Genomic DNA, 20981 nt, shown 5'->3' on the forward strand with positions numbered 1-20981 from the left:
CAGGCTCCAGGCTGGGAACCTTTCAGGGGTGGGACCAGCTCCCCTCTACCAGGAAGGCCCAGGGGTAGGGGGCGGGACCTGCTTCTCTTAAATACTTCTGTTCAACACTCACCAGGCATCTTGTCCAGATCTTCCGGCAGGAAGCTTGAACAAGGACCACAATGGTAAGTGCCTGCCTGCCCCTGGGTGGTGCGTCTGGGGGAGACTCCCAGAGGCACCTGTGTCCCAAGCCTCCACATCTCACTCTGCTTTCCTTTCTCCTCAGACGACATACAGTGACAAAGGTGTAAAGGTAAGCGTAAGGGAGGATGTGGGGGCTGGGGCTGGACAGGGTCAGGGTCCAGGGAGACCAGAGTGGCAGCAAGAAGCAAAGAATCACAACAGTGGGCGTGTGAAGTCCACGCATGCTCACTCAAGTTTATCTCCCAGCTCCCCAGAACGGAGCTGGACTGCACTTTGGCCTCCTAAAAAATGTTTACTTCTTCTTACCCCTGCCAATCTCTGAATCCTGTCTGGAAGTTCTTTCTAAGGTCTAACTTAAATCTCTTTTGCCCCAGCATAAAGCTGTTTCCTCCTGTGGAACCTGAGCAGGCCTCCCAAACCTTCAGGAGCTCAGTTTCCACAGGAGAAGCTTCTTTTGAGGCTAGGCAGGGCTGGCTTCTCCTAAATTCTGGGGTTTGGGCTAAGACAAGGGAGGTGGCTGGGGGCCCTCTGCCCACACTTGCACTTTCCTAGATTACTTCCAGGTATTCAAGCCTGCCCCTTTCTCCCTCCACAGCCCGAGAGAGGCCGGTTCCTGCACTTCCACTCGGTGACCTTCTGGGTTGGCAATGCCAAACAGGTAGAAGGGCTGGGCGGCTCGGGTGGGGAGAGGGCAGGCAGGAGGGCCTCCTGGACAAGTCAGGACTCTGGCCAGGGCTGTGATTGGCCCCTGGAAGGGGAGGGTCATGGCCAGCCCTGGGACTGTCCCAGGAGGGAAGGACACACTCTGGGCCCTAATTACACAATCAGGACCATGGACCCAAGCAGGAAACTTAAATGAGGCCAGAATGAGCCAGGGGCAGCCTTTCCTCCCAGGAGGGTCTCTGTGCCTGGGACAACAAAGCAGAAGGGCTGAACGGGCTGGGGGCTCTCAGCCAGGGTCCCCTATGCCCCCCGCCTCCTCTGGCCCTCATTAACCCAGCTGCAACTGTGATTCAGGCTGCGTCGTTCTACTGCAGCAAGATGGGCTTCAAACCGCTGGCCTACAGGGGCCTGGAGACAGGCTCCCGGGAGGTGGTCAGCCACGTGATCAAGCATGGGAAGGTGAGCCCCACCCAGGACCCCACTACTCATCAAGGAGGCTGGCCCTTTCTCCTGAGGGTCTGTGGGCACACCGGGGCTCTAGCCCGTGCAGTGCCTTTGTGTGAATCAGCTAGGGTGCCCTTTCTACAGCCCTGTTCCAGGAGGCACAGCTTGGCCAGGGGACCTTGTTAGTTCTGACCTCCCTCTCAGGGCCTGGCCCAACACTGGCCCCATGCACGCTCAGGGAAACTTGGCAGAGGCCTAAGATGTCAGAACTGGAAGTTGGAGCAATGCTCTGGCCCACGGAACCCTCGCGTTCTCCCCCACGGGGAAGCCTGACCCAGAACCTCCTATTGGGACGAGGGGTGTATCTGGCATGGGAGAAACCCCTCGTCCCAGGACCACTGGGGGAGTCTGTGGCAGAGGATGGGCTAGAACCCATGGTCAAGGGGTCCTCCATGGCTGAGGAGGGGAACTCTTGTCCTTTTGCCCCCAGCAGAGGTGTCTCAAGGAGCCATGGTGGCACAGTGGATAAAATGCTCAGCTGCTAACTGAAAGGTTGATGGTTCAAACCCATCAGCCGCTCTCTGGTAGAAAGATGTGGCAGTCTGCTTCCGTAAACATTACAGCCTAGGAAACTCTATGGGGCAGTTCTACTCTGTCCTACAGGGTAGCTATGAGTCCAAATCAACTCAACAGCAATGGGTTTTTTAGGGATATGTCAGGGGTGGGCAGGTAGCGTGTGGCTCAGCTGAGCGGCCAACAACACCCACCTTCTCCTCCATGTCTCAGATTGTATTTGTCCTCTCCTCAGCCCTCAATCCCTGGAACAAAGGTGAGGGGGCCCAGGGGATGGAGACATGGTGTTGTAGATGGGGTCAGAGACCAGGGGACGAGGCTGGGGTGTCAGGGAGGAGTCTCTGGGGGGCGGCCAAGGATGGAGGCTGAGGGTGCTGAGCCGGGAGGGAGACGGAACCCAAAGAATGAGAGTACAGGTGAGGTGGCATGGACTCCAGTGCCCCCCAACCTTGCTGGCCACAGAGATGGGCGATCACCTGGTGAAACACGGTGACGGAGTGAAGGACATCGCATTCGAGGTGGAAGACTGCAACTACATCGTGCAGGTGAGGCCCTGGCACCTCCCCCTCCTACCTGTGCAGCCCTGGAAGAGCACACAGCAAGGCTCCATCTGCCCTCTGTCGGCCACAGGGACCCCTATTGGTGGCAAGTTGAAGGCCCTCCATGTCCAGTGAACAGTGAAGAGCCCAAACGTTGGTGTAACACGTGGCTGCGTTCCAGCAATGCTCTGCCTCTTACTAACCATGGGTCCTCTGAGCCTCAGTGTGTGCATCTCTAAAATGGGATAGCCACAGCACCAACCTCACCAAGCCGTAACAAAGAGGAATTGAGACCTTACTGACCATTTACTGAGCATGACACTGGATTCAGGAGGTGCAAGAGAGGTTCAGAGCAGGATTCCGGAGCCAGGCTGCCAGGGTCTGAATTTTATTAGCTGTGTGCCTTTGGGCAGGTGACTTAACTTCTCTGAGCTTCTATCTCCTCATCTATAAAACGGAGATGACAATAGTACCTTCCACATAATGTTGCTGGGAGAATGAAAGAGGTCAATACCTAGAACAGTGCCTGACAGATATCAGCACTGACATGTAATAAGTATGGTTTTGCTAAGTACATACATGCAAAGCACTTGGCAAAGGGTCTGACGCATAGTGGATGCTCGTTAAACGTCAGCTAGTGTTATTCGTATCCAACCACCCTGTTTGCAGATAGGGAAACTGAGGACTGGAGGGAGGAAGGACCACCAAGTGAGTTAGTAGGCACAGGACAGACACCCAGACCTCTGGAACTACCCACGCCCACGTGGTTTGTCTCCCAGAGTCCCAACTCTGAGTCTGGGCCTCAGTTTCCCTACCTCCCAAATGGGCGTGAGGCACGGTTATGGAAGGTAACAGCTGGCAGGGTACCTGCCTGGGCTGGGAGAATGCAGGAGGCCCGCAGCAGGCCCACACAGAAGGATATCAGGCAGGAGCAGCACACAAGGGCTCAAGAGGCCCAGCCCTCACTGCCTCCCCCCACCCATCTCCTCCGCAGAAAGCCCGGGAACGGGGCGCCAAGATTGTGCGGGAGCCCTGGGTAGAGCAGGATAAGTGCGGGAGGGTGAAGTTTGCTGTGCTCCAGACGGTGAGTGACCTCGGTGCCCGCCCCTCCTGCTGTCAGCACCCTCTGACATATCGCGGTCCTCCCACTACCCCCATTTAACTCCACTCCATCACCTCAGTCTGGCGCCCCAAAGCTCAGACGTTTTTTAGAGTCTCACCCCTACAATGCTTGGCTGTGCACCGAGGCTGATGGGAACCACCAGGCCCCTCCCACCTCTCCTTCCTCCCACTTGGGAGTCATGGGATGGTGTGTGGGTACAAGCTTCGGGCAGGGGCTTTAAAGGAAGGACACCTAAACAGATGGGGTTTAGGGAAGCCACACACCTCATCAGCTGTGTGACTCTGCGCAAACCACTTCACCTCTCTGTGACTCCATTTAAATGAGCAAGGACTCAAGTGGAACCACCCGCTTGGCCTTTCAGTGCCTCGGTTTCTTCATCGCTAACCCCTCATGGGGTTGTTGTAAGGATTCCATGAGATAATCCATGTATGGCACCTAGCATATCCTAAGCAATTTGGCAAATATTCTCAATCCTTTTTAGCACCTGTATTATTGTACTAAAGAGACAATTATACGACCTACCTCCTGAAGATTAAATCAACTTGAAAATCTATTAAAATCCCTGAAAGAAGCACTGCAGCATAATTTGATTCAATGCTCTCATTTACTCTCCACTGAGGCAACACATTTTTATTGAGCACCTACTATGTGCCAGGCACTGTGCCAGGCATTGGGGATGCCACAATGAGCAAAACAGTATCCCTGCCCTCACCAGCTTCTGGTCTGGTGATGAGGGAGAGACTGTCAAAGAAACCCCCAAACCAATGAAAAATCACAAATCATTTCAGAAAGAGGAAGTGACTTGCCCAAGGCCACACACGGAGGTAGGGTCAGGCCCAGTTGGAACCCAGGGCTAAGTTGGCTCCTTTGAGATGGGGTCTGGTCTCAGTGGGGATGGGAGCTCAGGACAGAGCTGGACTCTGTCTCCCACCACAGTATGGGGACACCACACACACCCTGGTGGAGAAGATAAACTACACTGGCTGCTTCCTGCCTGGATTTGAGGCCCCAACATTCATGGACCCCCTACTTTCCAAGCTGTGAGTGCCCCTCGGGGTGGTAGTGGGAGTGCTGGCCCTGAAAAACCTGAGGTGGGGTGGAAAGCAATGTCCCTTGTTGGAGTGGAAAGCAATGTCCCTTGTCCCTGAGGCAATGATGGGGCACAGCATCTGGGAGCCTGCTGGGGAACCCTGAGAGCCCCAAGGGTGGCCTGGAGAGGAGCCATCAAGGCTAATAGCATAGACTCTGGAACGAGACTGCCTGGGTTCAAATCCCAGCCCTGTCTCTTCATGGCCATTTAACCTTGGGCAAGTCACTTAATGTCTCCATCCCTCAGCGTCTTCATCTGTGAAATGGGAATAACATAGTACACATCTGATGTGGTCATAGTGAGAATTCACTGAGTTCACACATATAAAGGGCCTGGCCTGTAGTAAGTGCTGCGTAAGTGTGAGCTTGTATCATTATTGGGACATCATTGGAAAAGGGGAGGTCTCCCAGTCCAAGCCCTTCCCTTCCCCCAGGCCCAGCTGCAATCTTGAGATTATCGACCACATTGTGGGAAACCAGCCTGACCAGGAGATGGCGTCTGCCTCTGAATGGTGAGCCCCTGGCCGAGCACTCCCTCCCCAAAAGTAACAGGTCCCCATAGAGGACTGGCCCACTTCCCAGTTCTTGTCTTGGGACAATAAAGTAGAAAATAGAAGACAAGGAGGTGTGGGCCTAGGCTGAGGCCACTGGTGAATCCATTCACTCCCAAACTGTCCCCATGGAGACCAGAGGTTGTAAGGCCCAGTGTGATACATACGTCTCCCTCGAAGGAGCCTGGGAAAGCAGAGCAGGGGTGTCACAATCCGTTGGGGCTTGGAGAGAGACAGTCACCACCCAACAGCGCCCCTGTGCAAACCTGAAACAAGCAGCCCTTTGTCAAGGCGCTGTCCTCTCTGCTGAAGAACTACCAGGCTGTATGCATTTTGTTAAGATGAAACACTTGACTCCCAGGTGACGGAAAGTTGTCGTAATTAAGGGTCAAATCCGTGGTTTCCATGACAGGAATGGCATTTCCTGTTTGCAGCCTGGGGACGAATTCTGGAAGGTGGAAGCGGGCAGGGAGGCAGCCCTAGGCTTGTGCTCAGAGCAGGTGTCCCCTCCCGGCCCCCACAGGTACCTGAAGAACCTCCAGTTCCACCGTTTCTGGTCTGTGGACGACACGCAGGTGCACACAGAGTACAGCTCTCTGCGCTCCATCGTGGTGACCAACTACGAGGAGTCCATCAAGATGCCCATCAACGAACCAGCACCAGGCAAGAAGAAGTCCCAGATCCAGGTGGGCCTGCCCTGGGGTAGAACAGGGGAGAGGCTGGGGCTTCCTGCAGGACCAGAGGAGTGGGCGGCCACATCCAGGTGGGCCTGCCCTGGAGGAGGAGAGCAGAGAAGAGGCTGGGGCTTCCTATAGCGACAGAGGTGTGGATAATGGGGCAAATGACAGTGGTGTCTTTATTTCCCATCCCCAGGAATACGTGGACTATAACGGGGGCGCCGGAGTCCAGCACATCGCTCTCAGGACCCAAGACATCATCACAGCGGTTAGAACCCCACTCCTGGTCCTAATCCACGTCTCCTCCAGCTCCAGTGGCAGCTCCTCCAAATGGAGGGAGGGAGAGAGACTCCCTTATGGGTCCCTGCAGCTCCTGCACAGGCACAGTCTCCCCCACCCACCCACCCCCACTAACCCCAGAAGGTCCAGTCCCTCTGCAGCACACTCTCAGATTTAGAGGTAGCAGGTGCCAGAGAATGAGGAGGCCTGGATTCTAGTCCTAGTTCTGCCTATGACTTGCTGTTTATCTTTGGGGGATTCAACTCACTCTCTGAGCTTCAGTTGCCTCACCTTGAAAATGAGGCTTATTAGACTATAGCCAAATTTTAGGTCCTTCCAGCCAAATTAAGTGTCCTGAGGCTGTGGATCTAGCCCTTCAGGAGGCCAAACCAAAAACCAAAGCCGATGCCATCGAGTGTCGATTTCAACTCATAGCGACCCTTTAGAACACAGTAGAACTGCCCCACTGGGTTTCCAAGGAGCAGCTAGTGGATTTGAACTGCCACCCTTTTGGTTAGCAACGTGAGCTCTTAACCGCTGTGCCACCAGGGCTCATTCCCATGTGGCAGTATAGCAGAGTGCACGAGAGCCTGGATGCTGGACTCACCCTATCCCCTCCAAATCCTGGCCCCACCATGAATTCACTGCCTAGTTTTGGCAATGGCAATCACTCATCTATTCGTTCAGTAGATGTTGGTGGAGCACCTACTATGTTTCAGGCACTGTTTCAAACACTTGGGATGCATCAGCAAATCAGACAATAATTTCTGCCCTTATGGAAATAATAAACAAAATAAGTAAATATATATATTAGTAGAAGGCGGTGAGTGGTGAAAAACAAAGCAGGGAAGTGGGATAGGCAAATGGGTAAGGCATTGAAAAGGCACCCTGGTGACACAATGGTTAAGCGCTCAGCTGCTAATCGAAAGGTTGGAGGTTCAAACCCACCCAGTGGGTCTGAGGAAGAAAAGACCTGGCAATCTATTCCTGTAAAGATTACAGCCTAGGAAACCCTACGGGGCAGCTCTAGTCTGTCACACCGAGTGACAATGAGTCAGAATCAACTCCATGGCACCGAACAACAACAACAACAGGGCATTGGGAATTTAAAGAGGGTGGTCAGGGAAGGCCTCAGTGAGAAGGAGACATTTGCAAATGCAAAGGCTGAAGAAGGGGAAGGACAGAAGTGTGTGGAAATCTGGGTAAATACTACCCAGGGAGAGCCAGGGCCAAAGCCCTGAGTTGGGAGTGTGCCCAGCAGGTTTAGGACAGCAAGATCAGTGTGGCTAGAACAGAATGAGGAAGGGAGACAAGGGTAGGAGAGGAGGCCAGAAGGAGGGGGCAGACGGTAAAGGCCTTGGCAAGGACTTTGAATTTTATTATGAGACATGGCACCCCTGTGGGGTACACAGAGTTCTGGCATGATTTGACGTACATTTTAATGAGATCATTCTGGCTGTTGTTGGGTTGAGAGTTGACACTTGATCTCTCAATGCCTCAGTTTTCCCAGCCATAAAATGGGGATAATAATAGTCCAGAAGCCTCAAAAGATTACCACATGGGCATAATGAGGCAATACACAGAAAGTGCCTGAAACACATAGTAAGTGTTCCATGAAAGCAATTACCGCTCTCTGAACAGGACCCATGAGGCCCAGGCAAGGAAGGGATGAGGCCAGGGTCGCACCATGCACACTGGTGGTTGCAGAGGCTGAGGTAGGGTCTAGCTCCCTGCCTCCTCCTGGCCCAGCCCCAGGGCCAGGGGTGTAGAGCAAGCAGGCAAGAAGAGGCTGATGTCCACCCTGTTCGGAGACAGATTCGCCACTTGAAAGAGAGAGGCATGGAGTTCTTGGCTGTCCCATCTACGTATTACAAGCAACTGCGAGAGAAGCTCAAATCAGCCAAGGTCCAGGTGAAGGAAAGCATTGACGTCCTGGAGGTGAGCCCAGGGCAGCAGCCCCGGGGAGCCAGCCCCACCGAGAGTGAGCCCTGAGTGCCATCCGGCCTCACAAATACTGAGTAAGCCCCAACCATTCATCAGGCCCAGGGACATGGGGGAAAACCAGACAAGGTCCCTGCAGACATGGGATTTGTATTACAGGTGGGGGGGAACAGACTACCCCATAAGCCAAATACCTCTTTTTTTTGTTTTTTTTTTTCAGTTTTCATTATTATTTGCCTTTTATTATCAGTATCTTTATAAATCTGATCTTTATTTGTCTTTGGGGGTTGTAAACATTACATATAAACTTACAGATATATTTTAGTACATAAACCAAAAACAAAACCTGTTGCCATCAAGTCCGTTCTGACTCACAGGGACCCTATAGGACAGAGTAGAACTGCCCCATGGGGTTTCCAAAGAGCAGGTGACGGATTCGAACTGTTGACCTTTTGGTTAGCAGCCAATAGCTCTTAACCACTGTGCAACCAGGCCTCCATATATACATACATACATAAAAAAATACAAATCATTAAAAAAAAAAAAGACTGATGTGCTCGTTAAGACATGAGTGAGAAAGTTGGTGCCACGCAGAAAGTTAAAATAGGGCTACAATAAAGAGTGCCCTGGAGTAGGGAGGCTTCCTTGAGTAGGTGACATTTAGGTGAACTCTAGATGAGAAGAAGCCAGCTGTGTGAAGGGCTGGGGAAGGGTGTTCCTGGCAGAGGGGATAGCCAGTGCAAAGGTCCTGAGGCAGAAAGAAGCCCCTGGTGTGCAGGGAGCAGAAAGAAGTCAAGAATGAATAAAGGGTAGTGTTTAAGGAGTCACCTAGGTCAGAGGGGTAGGCAGGGGCCATTGCTTCATGGAGGCTATTGAGAAATCTGGATTTTGTTCTCCTCTGGCCAGAAGCCATTGGAGGGGGCTTTTTGGTTTTGTTTTTAACATTTTTCTTGAGGTATAATTCACGTACCAGATAACTGACTTTTTCAAAGTGTATACTTCAACGGTCTGAGTACGTAAAGTTGTGTATCCATCAACACAATCCATTTTAGAACATTTTAATCACCCCAAAAAGAAATGCCAAACCCCTAAGCCAGTATCTGCAAATTTACCATGGTACCCTCCCAGCCCTGGCAACTACTAATCTGTCTTCTGTCTCTATAGATTTACCTTTTCTGGGCATTCTATAACAATGGAGTCATTCAATTTTCTTGTCTTTTGTGTCTGGCTTCTTTCACTCAGCATAATGTTTTCAAAGTTCACTTATGCTGTAACATATGTCAGGACTTTGTTTTTTCTTAAGGCTGAATAATACTCCATTGTATGGTTGTACCACCTTTTGTTTACCCATTTATTAACTGATGGGCATTTGGTTTTGAATAATCCGTGAGAGTCCATTACGTAGGTTGATATCTGGCGGATGCGGTCTTGCATCCTAGATTCAGGTCGTCATCTGATGTTGTTGGTTCTCAAACCAAAGGACTCCCTTTAATTAATAATTCTTATAAATTTGGTTTCGTTTTTACATATTCTTTTAATTTCTGTTTACCTAGAAATGTCCTAATTTCACCATCATATTTGAGCAAGAATTTTGCAGGATATATTATTCTTGGTTGGCAATTTTTTTCTTTCAAAGTTTTATGTATGTCTTCCCACTGCCTTATTGCCTGTACGGCTTCTGCCAAGTAATCAGAGCTTAGTTTTACTATTTCCCTTCTGTATGTGACTTTCATTTTTCTCGAGCTGCTCTCAGGATTCTTGCTTTCTCTTTGGTTTTAGTGAGTGTGATTATGATACGCTTGGTGATTTTCTTTTGGGGTCTATCCTATATGGGGTTCGCTGAGCTTCTTGGATGGTCAGCTTTTCATCTTTCATGACATTAGGAAGTTTTCTGTCAGCAATTCTTCAATGATCCTGTGTTTTCTGTTTTCTCCCTCTGATCTGAAATTCCAGTCACTCGCAAATTTTTGCTTTAGATTGTATCCACATCCTTCTCAGGGTTTCTTCATTTTTCTTCACTCTTTTCTCTGATTTTTCCTCAAGCAAAGTCACATCCAAGTATTTGTCTTCAATTTTGCTGATCCTTTCTTCCATCGTTTCAAACTTGCTCCTCAGACCTTCTATGACACTGTCCATTTCTGAAATCTTGTTGTTTACCTTTTGGATTTCTAATTGCTGTTTTTGTATGATTTCTAGTTGTGAATCTATTTTGACATTTTCTTCCTGTATTATTTTCCTGAATTCTTCCATTGTTTTGTCTCTCTTTACCATGATTTTGTCTGCCTTTTCCATGATATCATCTATTTTTTCCTCATTTTTGTCTGCTTTCTCCTTCAACTCTTGGATAGCTCTGAATATTAGAGATTTGAATTCTCTATCAGGTGGTTCCAGTACCTTTTATTCTACTGGAAATATCATCTGGTGTTTTATTGTGGATGTCTACTGGAACCATCTGTCCTTTTTTTTTTTTTTTTTTAATGTTTTGATATTATCTGCTGTCTTTGGGACATTCAGTAGTTTTCTTCATTTATTGATTGTAGATTTCTTCGTTTCATCCTGCTTTTTTTTATTTGGTGATGTCTGAGGAGGTGGCCTGGGCATTCTTTAAAGTTTGCTCATCTTTGGACGTGATACTTCTTACCACTTTGTCCAATGGGCAGGGCCAGTCACTCAGGTATGGTGTAGCAAGGCAGGTCCAGCTGAAGGGGAGGGGATGGGATGGGTTGTTTGTAGCATGTACTGGGGCTGACAGGGTGAGGCCGGGGGTCAGTGCAGGGCAGGTTCTGATAGACTGTGCCTGTGCTGGTTAGGGGTGCAATGTTCAACACATGGTGCAGACGGGCAGGAGGGAGACGGGAGGTTGCAATGTGTGGAGCTAAGTGTGTGTGGGAAAGAAGAGAAAGAGCAGAGAGAAACAAGAGCCAAAAAAAAAGTGCTGAGGGAGCCTGCCATTGTAGTGGCACAGGCTCAGGGAAGTCATATGCCAGGGGCTTTCTATCCAGGCCGTGAGACACAGCCCATCAGGAAGGGACAGACAGAGTACACACAGCTAGATGGGTGGGAGAAAGAAAAGGAAGGGAGAGAGAGAATAAGAAACTAGATTTAAAAAAAGAGAGAGAGAGAAGCAAAGCAGCTAGGTGATCAGGAGAAAGGAATGGAGGGAATGTAGAGAGAGACAAGAAACTAAGGGGAGAAAGAAGAAAGAAAAAAAATACCCCAAGAGAGCCCACCAGAAGTGGGTCCCCAGCTGGGCAGCACTGCACAGCCCATCCAGAAGGAACAAAGATGGCATATGGTGCCAGGTGTTCAGGAGAAGGGTAAGGAAGGCGGGTAGAGAGAGACTAGAAACTGAGGGGAAAAAAAATGCCCCAACAGAGCCCACTGGAAGTGCATCCCCAGCCAAATGGCACTGCACAGCCCATCAAGAAGTGCAGAGATGGCACACAGTGCCAGGTACGCGGGAGACAGAAAAAGAAGGAAAGTAGAGAGAGATGAGAAACTGAGAAGTGAAGAAAAACAGAAAGGAAAAAAGAAAAAGTAGAAAAAAAATGCCCCCAGGGATCCCACCAGCATGGCAGTGTAGACCGGGAAAGCGGTTCCCCAGCCAAGCAGTGCTTCACAGCTTGTCAGGAAGAAGCAGAGATGGCACACGGAGCCAGGTGTTCGAGTGAAAGGAAGGGAAGGAGGGGAGAGAGAGAGAAGAAACCAACTGAAGCCGAAAAAAGCAACTACAGCAACAAGAAAATGGCACTGAAGAAGCCGGCTGGTGTGGGCGGGGCGAATCCAAGCAGCAAGGAGCCGGTGTCTTCCAGGCCAAGTGACTGTGGCCCGCCAGGAAGTGGTGAGGGTCGAGCAGGGGGAAGAAGGGTGGGGGGGTGGGAAAGCATGTATCGCTGGTTATCGGGTACTCTGTCTCTTGCTGGGAGCTCTGTGAAGCTGCTTTTCCATACGCCCTGTCCGCCGATCTCTGTGGCTGAGGAGTCCAAGATGGTGAATCTGTGCTGCGTCAGCTGACAGGGGACCTCCACTCCATATCGTTCCTCGCTGTCTGTTCTCTGTCAGTTTCTTATTCCATTCGGTGCTTGGTTGAGTTCTTAATCTCTTCATTTGATGCTTAGGGTTCCAGGATTGGTGTTTGTCTCCGTTTTACTTAGTTTTTTGGGTCTTTGCTGTGGAGAGACGGTGTGGTGCTTCTGTCTATAGCACCATGTTGGGTCTGCCTCCAATTGATGGGCATTTGGGTTGTTTCCACTTTGTCTATTATGAAGAATGTTACTGTGGACATTTGTGTACAAATTTTTGTGTGGACATATGTTTTCATTTCTCTTGGGTATATATCTAGGAGTGGAATTACTGGGTAATATGGTAACTCTATGTTTAACCCCTTGAGGAACCGCCATACTGTTTCCAAAGCTGCTGCACCTTTTTACGTTCCTATCAGCAACACATGGGAGCTCTGATTTCCATTGGAAGGCTTTAAATGGGACATGATCAATATTTAAAAATCCCTCTGGAATGTGGAAAGCATTATGCTGAGTGAAATTAGTCAGTTGCAAAAGGACAAATACTGTATGAGACCACTATTATCTGAACTCGAGAAATAGTTTCAGCAGAGAAGAAAATATTCTTTCATAGTTACGAGGAGGGGGGGAAGAGGGGTATTCACTAATTAGATAGTAGAGAAGAAATATTTTAGGTGAAGGGAAAGACAACACACAATACAGGGGAGGTCAGCATAACCAGACTAAACCAAAAGCAAAGAAGTTTCCTCAATAAACCGAATGCTTCGAAGGCCACCGTAGTAGGGGCGAGCGTTTGGGGACCGTAGTTTCAGGGGACATCTAGGTCAATTGGCATAATAAAATCTATTAAGAAAACTTTCTGCATCCCACTTTGGTGAGTGCTGTCTGGGGTGTTAAAAGCTAGCAAGTGGCCATCTAAGATGCATCAATTGGTCTCAACCCACCTGGAGCAAAGGAGAATGAATAACACCAAAGACACAAGGTTATTATGAGCCCAAGAGACAGAAAGGGCCACATAAATCTGAGACTACATCAGCCTGAGACCAGAAGAACTAGACGGTGCCCGGCTACAACAGATGACTGCCCTGACAGGGAACACAACAGAGAACCCCTGAGGGAGCAGGAGAGCAGTGGGATGCAGATCTCAAATTCTCGTAGGAAGATCAGACTTAATGGTCTGACTGAGACTAGAAGGACCCTGGAGGTCATGGTCCCCAGATCTTCTGTTAGCCCAAGACTGGAACCATTCCCAAAGCCAACCCTTCAGACAGGAATTGGACTGGACTATGAAAATTATACTAGTGAGGAGTGAGCTTCTTGGATCAGGTAGACACATGAGACTATGTGGGCAGCTCCTGTCTGGAGGGGAGATGAGAGGGCAGAGGGGGTCAGAAGCTGGCCGAATGGACAAGAAAATAGAGTGGCGAGGAGTGTGCTGTCTCATTATGGGGAGAGCAACTAGGAGTATATAGCAAAGTGTATATAAATTTTTATATGAGAGACTAACTTGATTTGCAAACTTTCACTTAAAGCACAATAAAAAAAAAAAATCCTCTGACTTCCGTGGTTAGGATGGATTGCAGGGAGGCAAAGGCAGAAGCAGGGAACCCTGTGAGGAGGTACCAGGGATGATGTTAGCTTAGAGAGGGACGATAGAAATGGGGTGGTAACAGGACAATTTGAGAATATATCTGGAAGTGTCTGGAGCTGTCAGAAAAAGGACTCTTTTCTTGGCTTTGAGGGGGGAGGGTGCCAGAGGGAATCCCTGGGCAGTACAAACAATTAACATGCTTGGCTGCTAATCAAATCTAGAAGGTTTGAGTCCACCCAGAGGCATTTTGGGAGAAAGACCTGGTGATCTACTTCCAAAAATTCAGCCACTGAAAACGCTATGGGGCACAGTTCTACTCCCACGCACATGGGTCACCATGACTCAGAGAAGACTCAACGGCGACTGGTTTTAGGGGGTGCAGAATCTCCTCTGGACTTTCCAAGAACCCCATCATGCCAAGCTAGAGGGCAGGCCACCCTCCCCTTAGCACCCCACCTTGTCTCCTGCCCAGGAGCTGAAAATCCTGGTGGACTACGACGAGAAGGGCTACCTCCTGCAGATCTTCACCAAGCCCGTGCAGGACCGGCCCACGCTCTTCCTGGAGGTCATCCAGCGCAACAACCACCAGGTACAGTCTGTCCCCAAGGAGACCTGAGGGGGCATGCAATGGGCACGTTCAGCTCTTTAAGCCCATCCACTCTCCCCACTCCAGGGTTTTGGGGCCGGCAACTTCAACTCACTGTTTAAGGCCTTCGAAGAGGAGCAGAACCTTCGGGGAAACCTCACCGACCTGGAGAGCAACCAACCGGGTCGCGCCCGGCATTAAGGCTCCACAGTACTAACTGACAGGCCTGGGTCAGCCCCTTCTGGCGCCCGGCCACGACCCCGCTCCTCGAACACAACCACCCCATAAGCCCTGAACTTTAGACCCTGCCCACAGCAGACTCAGGACCTGCAGGCTCCGCACACATCGTGACCACGCCCCCTCTTGCGGACAGCACCGCCCTCGCCAAACAAAGCGTGTTCTGGCCTTCGTGCCCTGAACGGAGCAGTGACGCCCCTTCGCCGCCAGGGGGAGCGCTGCAGAAACGCTGAAGGATGACAGAGCTTTGCTAAGTGGGTCTGCGCACGGCGGGGGCGGGGGATCCCAAAGTGGGGGCATACACAGTAGAAGGAAACACAGATGATATAGTTTCATATAGAGGAAATTTCTATTAATAAAATAAAGTAGGGTGATGTAATGATTATGCAGCCTGTCTTGGTCATCTAGTGCTGCTATAACAGAAATGCCACAAGTGGATGTCTTTGACAAACAGAAATTAATTCTCTTCACAGTCTATTATGGTACAAGTCCAATTCAGGGCATCAGCTCCAGGGGAAGGGCTTCTCACTCCATCGGCTCTGGAGGAAGGTTCCTGTCATCAGTCTTCCCTTGGTCTAGGACCTCTCTCCGTAGGAACCTTGGATCCAAAAGACACGCTGCACTCCTGGTGCTGCTTTCTTGGTGGTTCGAGGTCCCCACATCTCTCAACTCGCTTTTCTCTTTCATATCTCAAAAGAGGTTGGCTTAGGACACTATCTAATCTTGTAGATCGCATCAATATAAGTGCCGCTAATCCATCTCATTAACTTCATAGTGATAGGATTTATGACACATAGGGAAATCACATCAGATGACGAAATGGTAGACAATCATACAATACTGGGAATCACGACCTAGCCAAGCTGACAAATATTTTTGGTGAACACAATTCAATCCATGACATGACCAGAGTGGCAATGGGGTCACTTTCAACTGAGGGAAGGCTCCTCTGAGGAGGTGACATTTGGGAGCCAGCCTTGGGGAAATTTGGGGAGATAGCAATGAAGGAAGAGGAACAGCAAGTGAAAAGACTCTGAGGTGTGAAGGAGCTTGGCAGCATCCTGACTAATGGCTATACGATCTCTAAAGATGAGCTGTCTCCAGCTTGCTACCCAGAACACAAACCTCTGGACAAATGAGAGGCAAGAGTGTTAGCCAAGGGGCTTGGGGGGCAGGGTTCCTAGTCTGAGAGACAAAACGGGTAGGAGGGATCTGAGCCCCTCAGTGTCTGCCCTCCACCCTTGGCGAGTCAGTCATTAACGCCCTCCCCGGATGTAGCTCTGGTCCCACCAACCTTGCTTGCAGTGAGCATTCCTGAAGCACTAATTCATACTCAAGTGTGCATGACTCTTGCAAAAGAATGAGCCAGTGGGAGAGGAGTCACTGGTCCTAAAACCATTGGAAGAAAATTTGTCCTTAAAAACCAGGGAAGAGAAGCGGGGGCAAATTGGGTCTATTTTTCCTGTTTCTCATGCTTGATATCCCCTCCTTGAGGATGAGTCAACTCAGAACTAGGAACAAGTGGACATCAGTGTAAGAACAAAAATCTGAGTTGGTATCATGGGAGAATAGGGAATTTTTTCAGGTTATAGGAGTCAGGGCTTCTGGGACCATGCAATTTCAGATATGAAAAGAACAACAAAGAGCGCTCAGAGGAGCAAGGGCAGGCTTATTTCACATATAAACTATGATTCCAGTTTTTCTGGGAAAGACCTGGTAACTCTGGACCTGTCCTTTCTGTACAGCATTAGCTGGTGCTGAGGACCGGGTATCTGTTTAGGTGGCCACAGTCAGAACAACCCACATTAGCTGAGCACAGACTATGGAGCCATACTGCCTGGGTTCACAACCAGGTCAGCCGCTTGCTAGCTGTGTGACCTCAGGCAATCCATTTGACCTCAGTGCCTCAGCTTCCTCATCTGTAAAATGGGGGTAATACCCACCTCCCAGAGCTGCTGTAAGTTAGTATCAAAGACCTTTAAAATAATGGCTGGCACAGAGTTCACGTACCTGTTTCCTCCTATTCTTTTTGGAGGGGTTTGGGTAGGGGCTCTTGCCCTAGTCTGTTTGGGGCCCAGCAGCCCCACCCCAATCCAGTCTATTCTGTGTATGCAGGCCTTGACTTATGGCTCCCTCTTGGCCCCCACAGCAGAACTAATGAAGAAACGGCATTTCCCGTGGGACTGAGGAAGGAGCAGAGGGAGAGGTGGATGGATCTGAGGAAGGAGAACCATCAGACTCAGTGGGTGGGGAGGTTGGGGAGGGCAGGAGAATTGGGGGCCAACTACACTTAGCCAACTTGACTGGGGAAACAGCATCGTGGTATAACTTGCGCTTCTTCACTAAGAAATGAGATATAGCATCTTTTCCATTGTCTGGCTTCTTGCTAAGGTTTTTTAAGTCTGTCCTTCTTGGGGATAGAGTGGACACTCTGGACCCCTCAGTCACCCCTCAGCCTCGTCAGGCAGAGTTGAGACCTGCCAGGGTCCACCACCTCTAGATGTCACAAACACTGGATACACTGAATTCTTCTCAGCTTGCAACTATTTCAGCAGCCCCTCTCACCCCAAACAGACCAGAGGATGTCTCCGTAGATGTTACACATTTGTGAGAAATCACCTTTCCAAGTTCTGCATATGGCAATAGGGCACTTGATCTTGTTTCCTCAGTTGCAGACCATGAGCAGCATTAGACAACTATGGTTTTAAGAAAAATTCTAAAAGGAGAATTCATAGGCTGTGGAAGGCCTAGTCTGGCCATAACTTGGTCCAGTTCAGAAGGAGCCTGCAGGTGCAGAATTGAAGAGCTGCTGGTCTGAGTGGATACACCATACACCTTCACCCTCTCTGAGCCTTGCCACCCGTCCCTTCCGGCAAAATGGTGTGCTCCCAGCAGAGAGAAAGAGGGAGAAAGAGGAGAGCAAGAGAGACGGCGTGTCTGTAAGAAAAGTCAGTATATTTATGGTTTGCTTTATAAAAGTTACTATAATACAATGGTACATAGTATTGAATTCACAAAAATATGAACAAATATTTACAGCAAGACACACCCACAACGGAAACACTTCTCTTCAAAACAAGTTACATATGGATGACAGAGTCTATATGCACAAACATCCCTAAAACTTATCATTTCTCTTCTTTGCTGGGGGGGGGCGGGGAGGCACAAGGGGAGAAAAAAAAAAAAAGCAGAAACCCCAACTCTTCAAAAGATTTGTTCAATGAAAACAAAGGGATTGAAAGAAAAATGAGGCAACACATTTCTGAATTATTGCAAACAATTTCAGGGGGTGGAGGGGGACTTGAGGGGAGAAGGCGGGCCCAGACTCTTGCTGGCCCTTAGGAAAGTCCGGCAAAGGTTAACCAAGATCCTAAGTTGGGCAAGGTGAGGCCCCTGGTTTCCTCACATCCTTCCCTCCCCTTCTTTCTTTTCTGAGGGGTGGTAGTGGTGGAGGTGATAGAATGAGACAGCCCCTTGGGGGCCGCACAAATAACTTAAATCCGCCGTCTCCGCAAACTACACATTTCCTCATGTGAAAAATAAATATTTCCTCTGTTGCACAATAAGGCAGAAAACTGCACACGGAAGAGAAGGTCGCCGCTGCACCCAGGTGCCCGCTCTGTCTTAATGCCACGGATTTCGTCTTTCCCGAAACCGGCGGACACAGTCTCCAACACAGAGGCCCGTGGGGTGAAGAAATTAAAAAACAAAAACAAAAACACACCAACGACAAAAAAGAGAAAAATAACAATTCTTTGTACAGAATTTACATGATAACAAGCTTGACACAAGCCGAGATACCGAGGCTCCTGCCGCCTACATCCGCTGCCGCGGCTCCCGCGCATGGAGCTCTCTCATCTGGGTGAGGACGACTCCTGGTCACAACAGTCCCTTTCCATAAATTATTTACACGCCTGCTCTGCTTTCTGGGGTGTGGGGAACTTGCCTGTGTGTGTGTGTGTGTGTGTGTGCGTGTGTGCGTGTGTCTTGGAAGTACATACAAAGAAAGGAGCAAAAAAGTTTTCCCACATGTTTCCACAAGAAACAATGTTCCCGAGAAAGAGTCCTTTGTGGCAGCCTGTATACAGAAGTTGGTTCTGAACTTCAAAAACCTATTTTTTTTTCCCTTCGTTTTGATTTTGTACACGCACGAAAAAAAAAAAAAATTCTGAAGAGGATGGGGAGGGGGTGGGACATTAAAAAGGATTTACAAAAAGAAAAGAAAACCAAGAGATTTGAGTTTTAAAGTCTCTTCCAGATTTTTCTTTTTCTAGGAGAAAAAACCTGCGTACTCTGAAAATAAATATCCGCTGGCCTTCTCGGGGTTGAGGGACTGCTGGTGGGGTGAAGCTGGGTCGGCGGGGGGCAAGTGAATGAAGCTTATAAAATGGAAAAAAAAAAAAAAAACCACATATGGGCAGTCAGACAACCCGTAATGGCGGGGCTGGGGGACCCACCTGCCCTGGGAGCCCTCCTCAGACCCAGGTGAAGGTAAGGGCAGGAGGGAGCAGAGACCTAGTGCCTCCCGACCCCTGCCAGGGCCTCTGGGGGGCTCTGTCATTGCTGGCATTCGAATGAGAAAGTAAACATTGAACCCAAGGTTTGGGGGGTGGTGGTGTGGGGGGGTGGCAAGGACAGCCCTGAAAGGCAATTCCTGTCTGGAACCAGCTTGGCCACTCAGGGTCTGCTCAGGGAAGTGGCGCCCCCAGGCTGCTGGGGAAGGAACAGACCGTGGAGGGGGTCAGGGGAAGGTGTGGGGTCTTCTCCTCACTGATTCTGGGGCCGAGTGGGGCCTTTCAGGCACGTAGTGTTCTGAGGTCGAAGCTGCCTCCCGACTCCTCGACCCCTACTCTCCCCTGTCAGCACCTGGCCCTGCTGCCCGCCGGGGGTCCCCCTCTCTGATTCTGCCTTCACATTTCAATGGTTAAAGTCTTTTCTTACAATGAGGAAGAAAATAAAGAGAAGACAAGACAACATAGCAGCATTCACGGGAAGAGGCTGAGGGTAAAGACAGGGAAGAGAAGAGACAGAGAGAAAGGTGGAGAAGAGAGAGACACAGACGGACAAGATTACTACGTGGGAATCAAACACAGACCCTGCGAGGTTTCTAAAAACGAAAGCGACACAGATGGAGGGAAAGACAGAGAAGCCCTTTCCCGCTGCGGGGGCAGGAGCTGCAGGGGTCCTGGGGTAGTGTTGGGGGTGCGGGCCCTGGCACGGCCGCTGGGGGAGGGACAGCACCTGAAATGGGGTGGGTGGTGGGCCAGGCCCGGGAGTCCCACAAGGGGTCCTGGGGCAGCTGACATCCTTCACTTTTGGCACCGGCCGGGGCCTAGTTGAGGGTCCCCCGGCAGTTCTCGGAGCCGCAGAGGCAGGGGATCTTGACGTCCTCAATGGGGAACTTGTAGTCATAGGTGATCTCCTCGTTGACATTGATGTGCTGCTTGGAATAGATAACGATCTTCTTCTGTGACTCCACCGTGATCACCTTGGCGTAGCAGTTGGGCTGCAGGCAGGGAGGGGGTGCATGAGCCACCGATCCCACCCAGGCCCTCCACCACTGTGACCCCTCTAGCCCAACGGGGGCCTTGCTGTGTGACCCATGCTCATGTCACTGTGCTTGGCTTCAGTTTCCTCCTCTGACTGACAAGGATGTTAATAATACTGACAATAGTGCCGAGTTCCTTCTAGGGCTTCCACTTCTGTTTAGACTGCCCAGGACTCCCGTGTTCATTATTTCCCGCTTGCGCCTCACTTCCTAGCTCTGGACCAGGGGTGAGCCAACTCCGGCCCCCAGCTGCCTACCGTTGTAAATAAAGTTTTATTGGAACGCTGCCATGCCTTCTCATTTGCATATGGTCTGAAGCTGCTTTTGATACAACTGCTGAGTGGAGTAGTTGCCACAGAGACCATCTGGTCCACAAAGCCAGAAATATTTACTCTCTGGCCGATTACTGAAAAAGTTTACTGTACCCCCCCGCTCGAGACTCATAAATTCCACCACCTGCCCGCTATCTCCCTTGGCAGCTTCGCAGCCATCTCTGACTCACTAAGATCACACCTAGACCCCAGAACTTCTCCCCTTCTGGGATGGCAGCAGCATCCACACAGACCCCAAGCCCCAGGTGTGGGCTGGCATGTGCCACCCACAACCAAGCCCAGTGAGCCTCAGAAGAATCCCTCAGTTCTGCCCGCTTGTCCCTACCTCTGCTGCCACCAGCCAAGATCAGACCCTACCGCTGCTCACCTGGGGGGCAGCAATGCCAACCACCACCCTCGCCCGAGAAAATCCACCCCTGACCCAGCAGCCAGGGAAATCTGCGAGAGGACAGCAGATCCTGTTACCCCGTGGCTCACTGCTCAGTGGCTTGCCTTGGCTTTTAAGGGAAATGTGTCCGTGCCTGACCTCAGCCTACAAGGTCGAGTGACCTGGCTGCCTCGCTGAACAGCCTTGTCCTCTCACCCCTGCCTGCAAGCTCTCTA

At 50.2% G+C, this 20981-nt stretch overlaps 2 protein-coding genes across 3 annotated transcripts in view; one reads left to right on the forward strand and one right to left on the reverse strand.

Annotated features, from left to right (window-relative positions):
- Nucleotides 1–16692, forward strand: HPD (4-hydroxyphenylpyruvate dioxygenase). Its single transcript, XM_023539257.2, has 14 exons — nt 1–164; nt 266–292; nt 779–841; nt 1201–1305; nt 2077–2119; nt 2326–2408; nt 3397–3486; nt 4462–4565; nt 5049–5126; nt 5689–5851; nt 6039–6110; nt 7937–8059; nt 14148–14264; nt 14349–16692. The coding sequence occupies exons 1-14, from the start codon at nt 162–164 to the stop codon at nt 14460–14462; spliced, it is 1185 nt and encodes a 394-aa protein (XP_023395025.1). The 5' UTR covers nt 1–161; the 3' UTR covers nt 14463–16692.
- The window catches only part of SETD1B (SET domain containing 1B, histone lysine methyltransferase), a 27552-nt gene continuing 21428 nt past the window's right edge, over nt 14858–20981 (reverse strand). For both annotated transcript variants that reach the window (XM_064272151.1, XM_064272152.1), the window contains one exon: nt 14858–20004. In XM_064272151.1, coding sequence (XP_064128221.1) covers nt 19831–20004 — 174 coding nt within the window. In that variant the 3' untranslated portion in view covers nt 14858–19830. The remainder of the gene's footprint in view (nt 20005–20981) is intronic.

The sequence above is a fragment of the Loxodonta africana genome, chromosome 19 (assembly GCF_030014295.1).
Source record: "Loxodonta africana isolate mLoxAfr1 chromosome 19, mLoxAfr1.hap2, whole genome shotgun sequence".
NCBI classification, from domain to species: domain Eukaryota; kingdom Metazoa; phylum Chordata; class Mammalia; order Proboscidea; family Elephantidae; genus Loxodonta; species Loxodonta africana.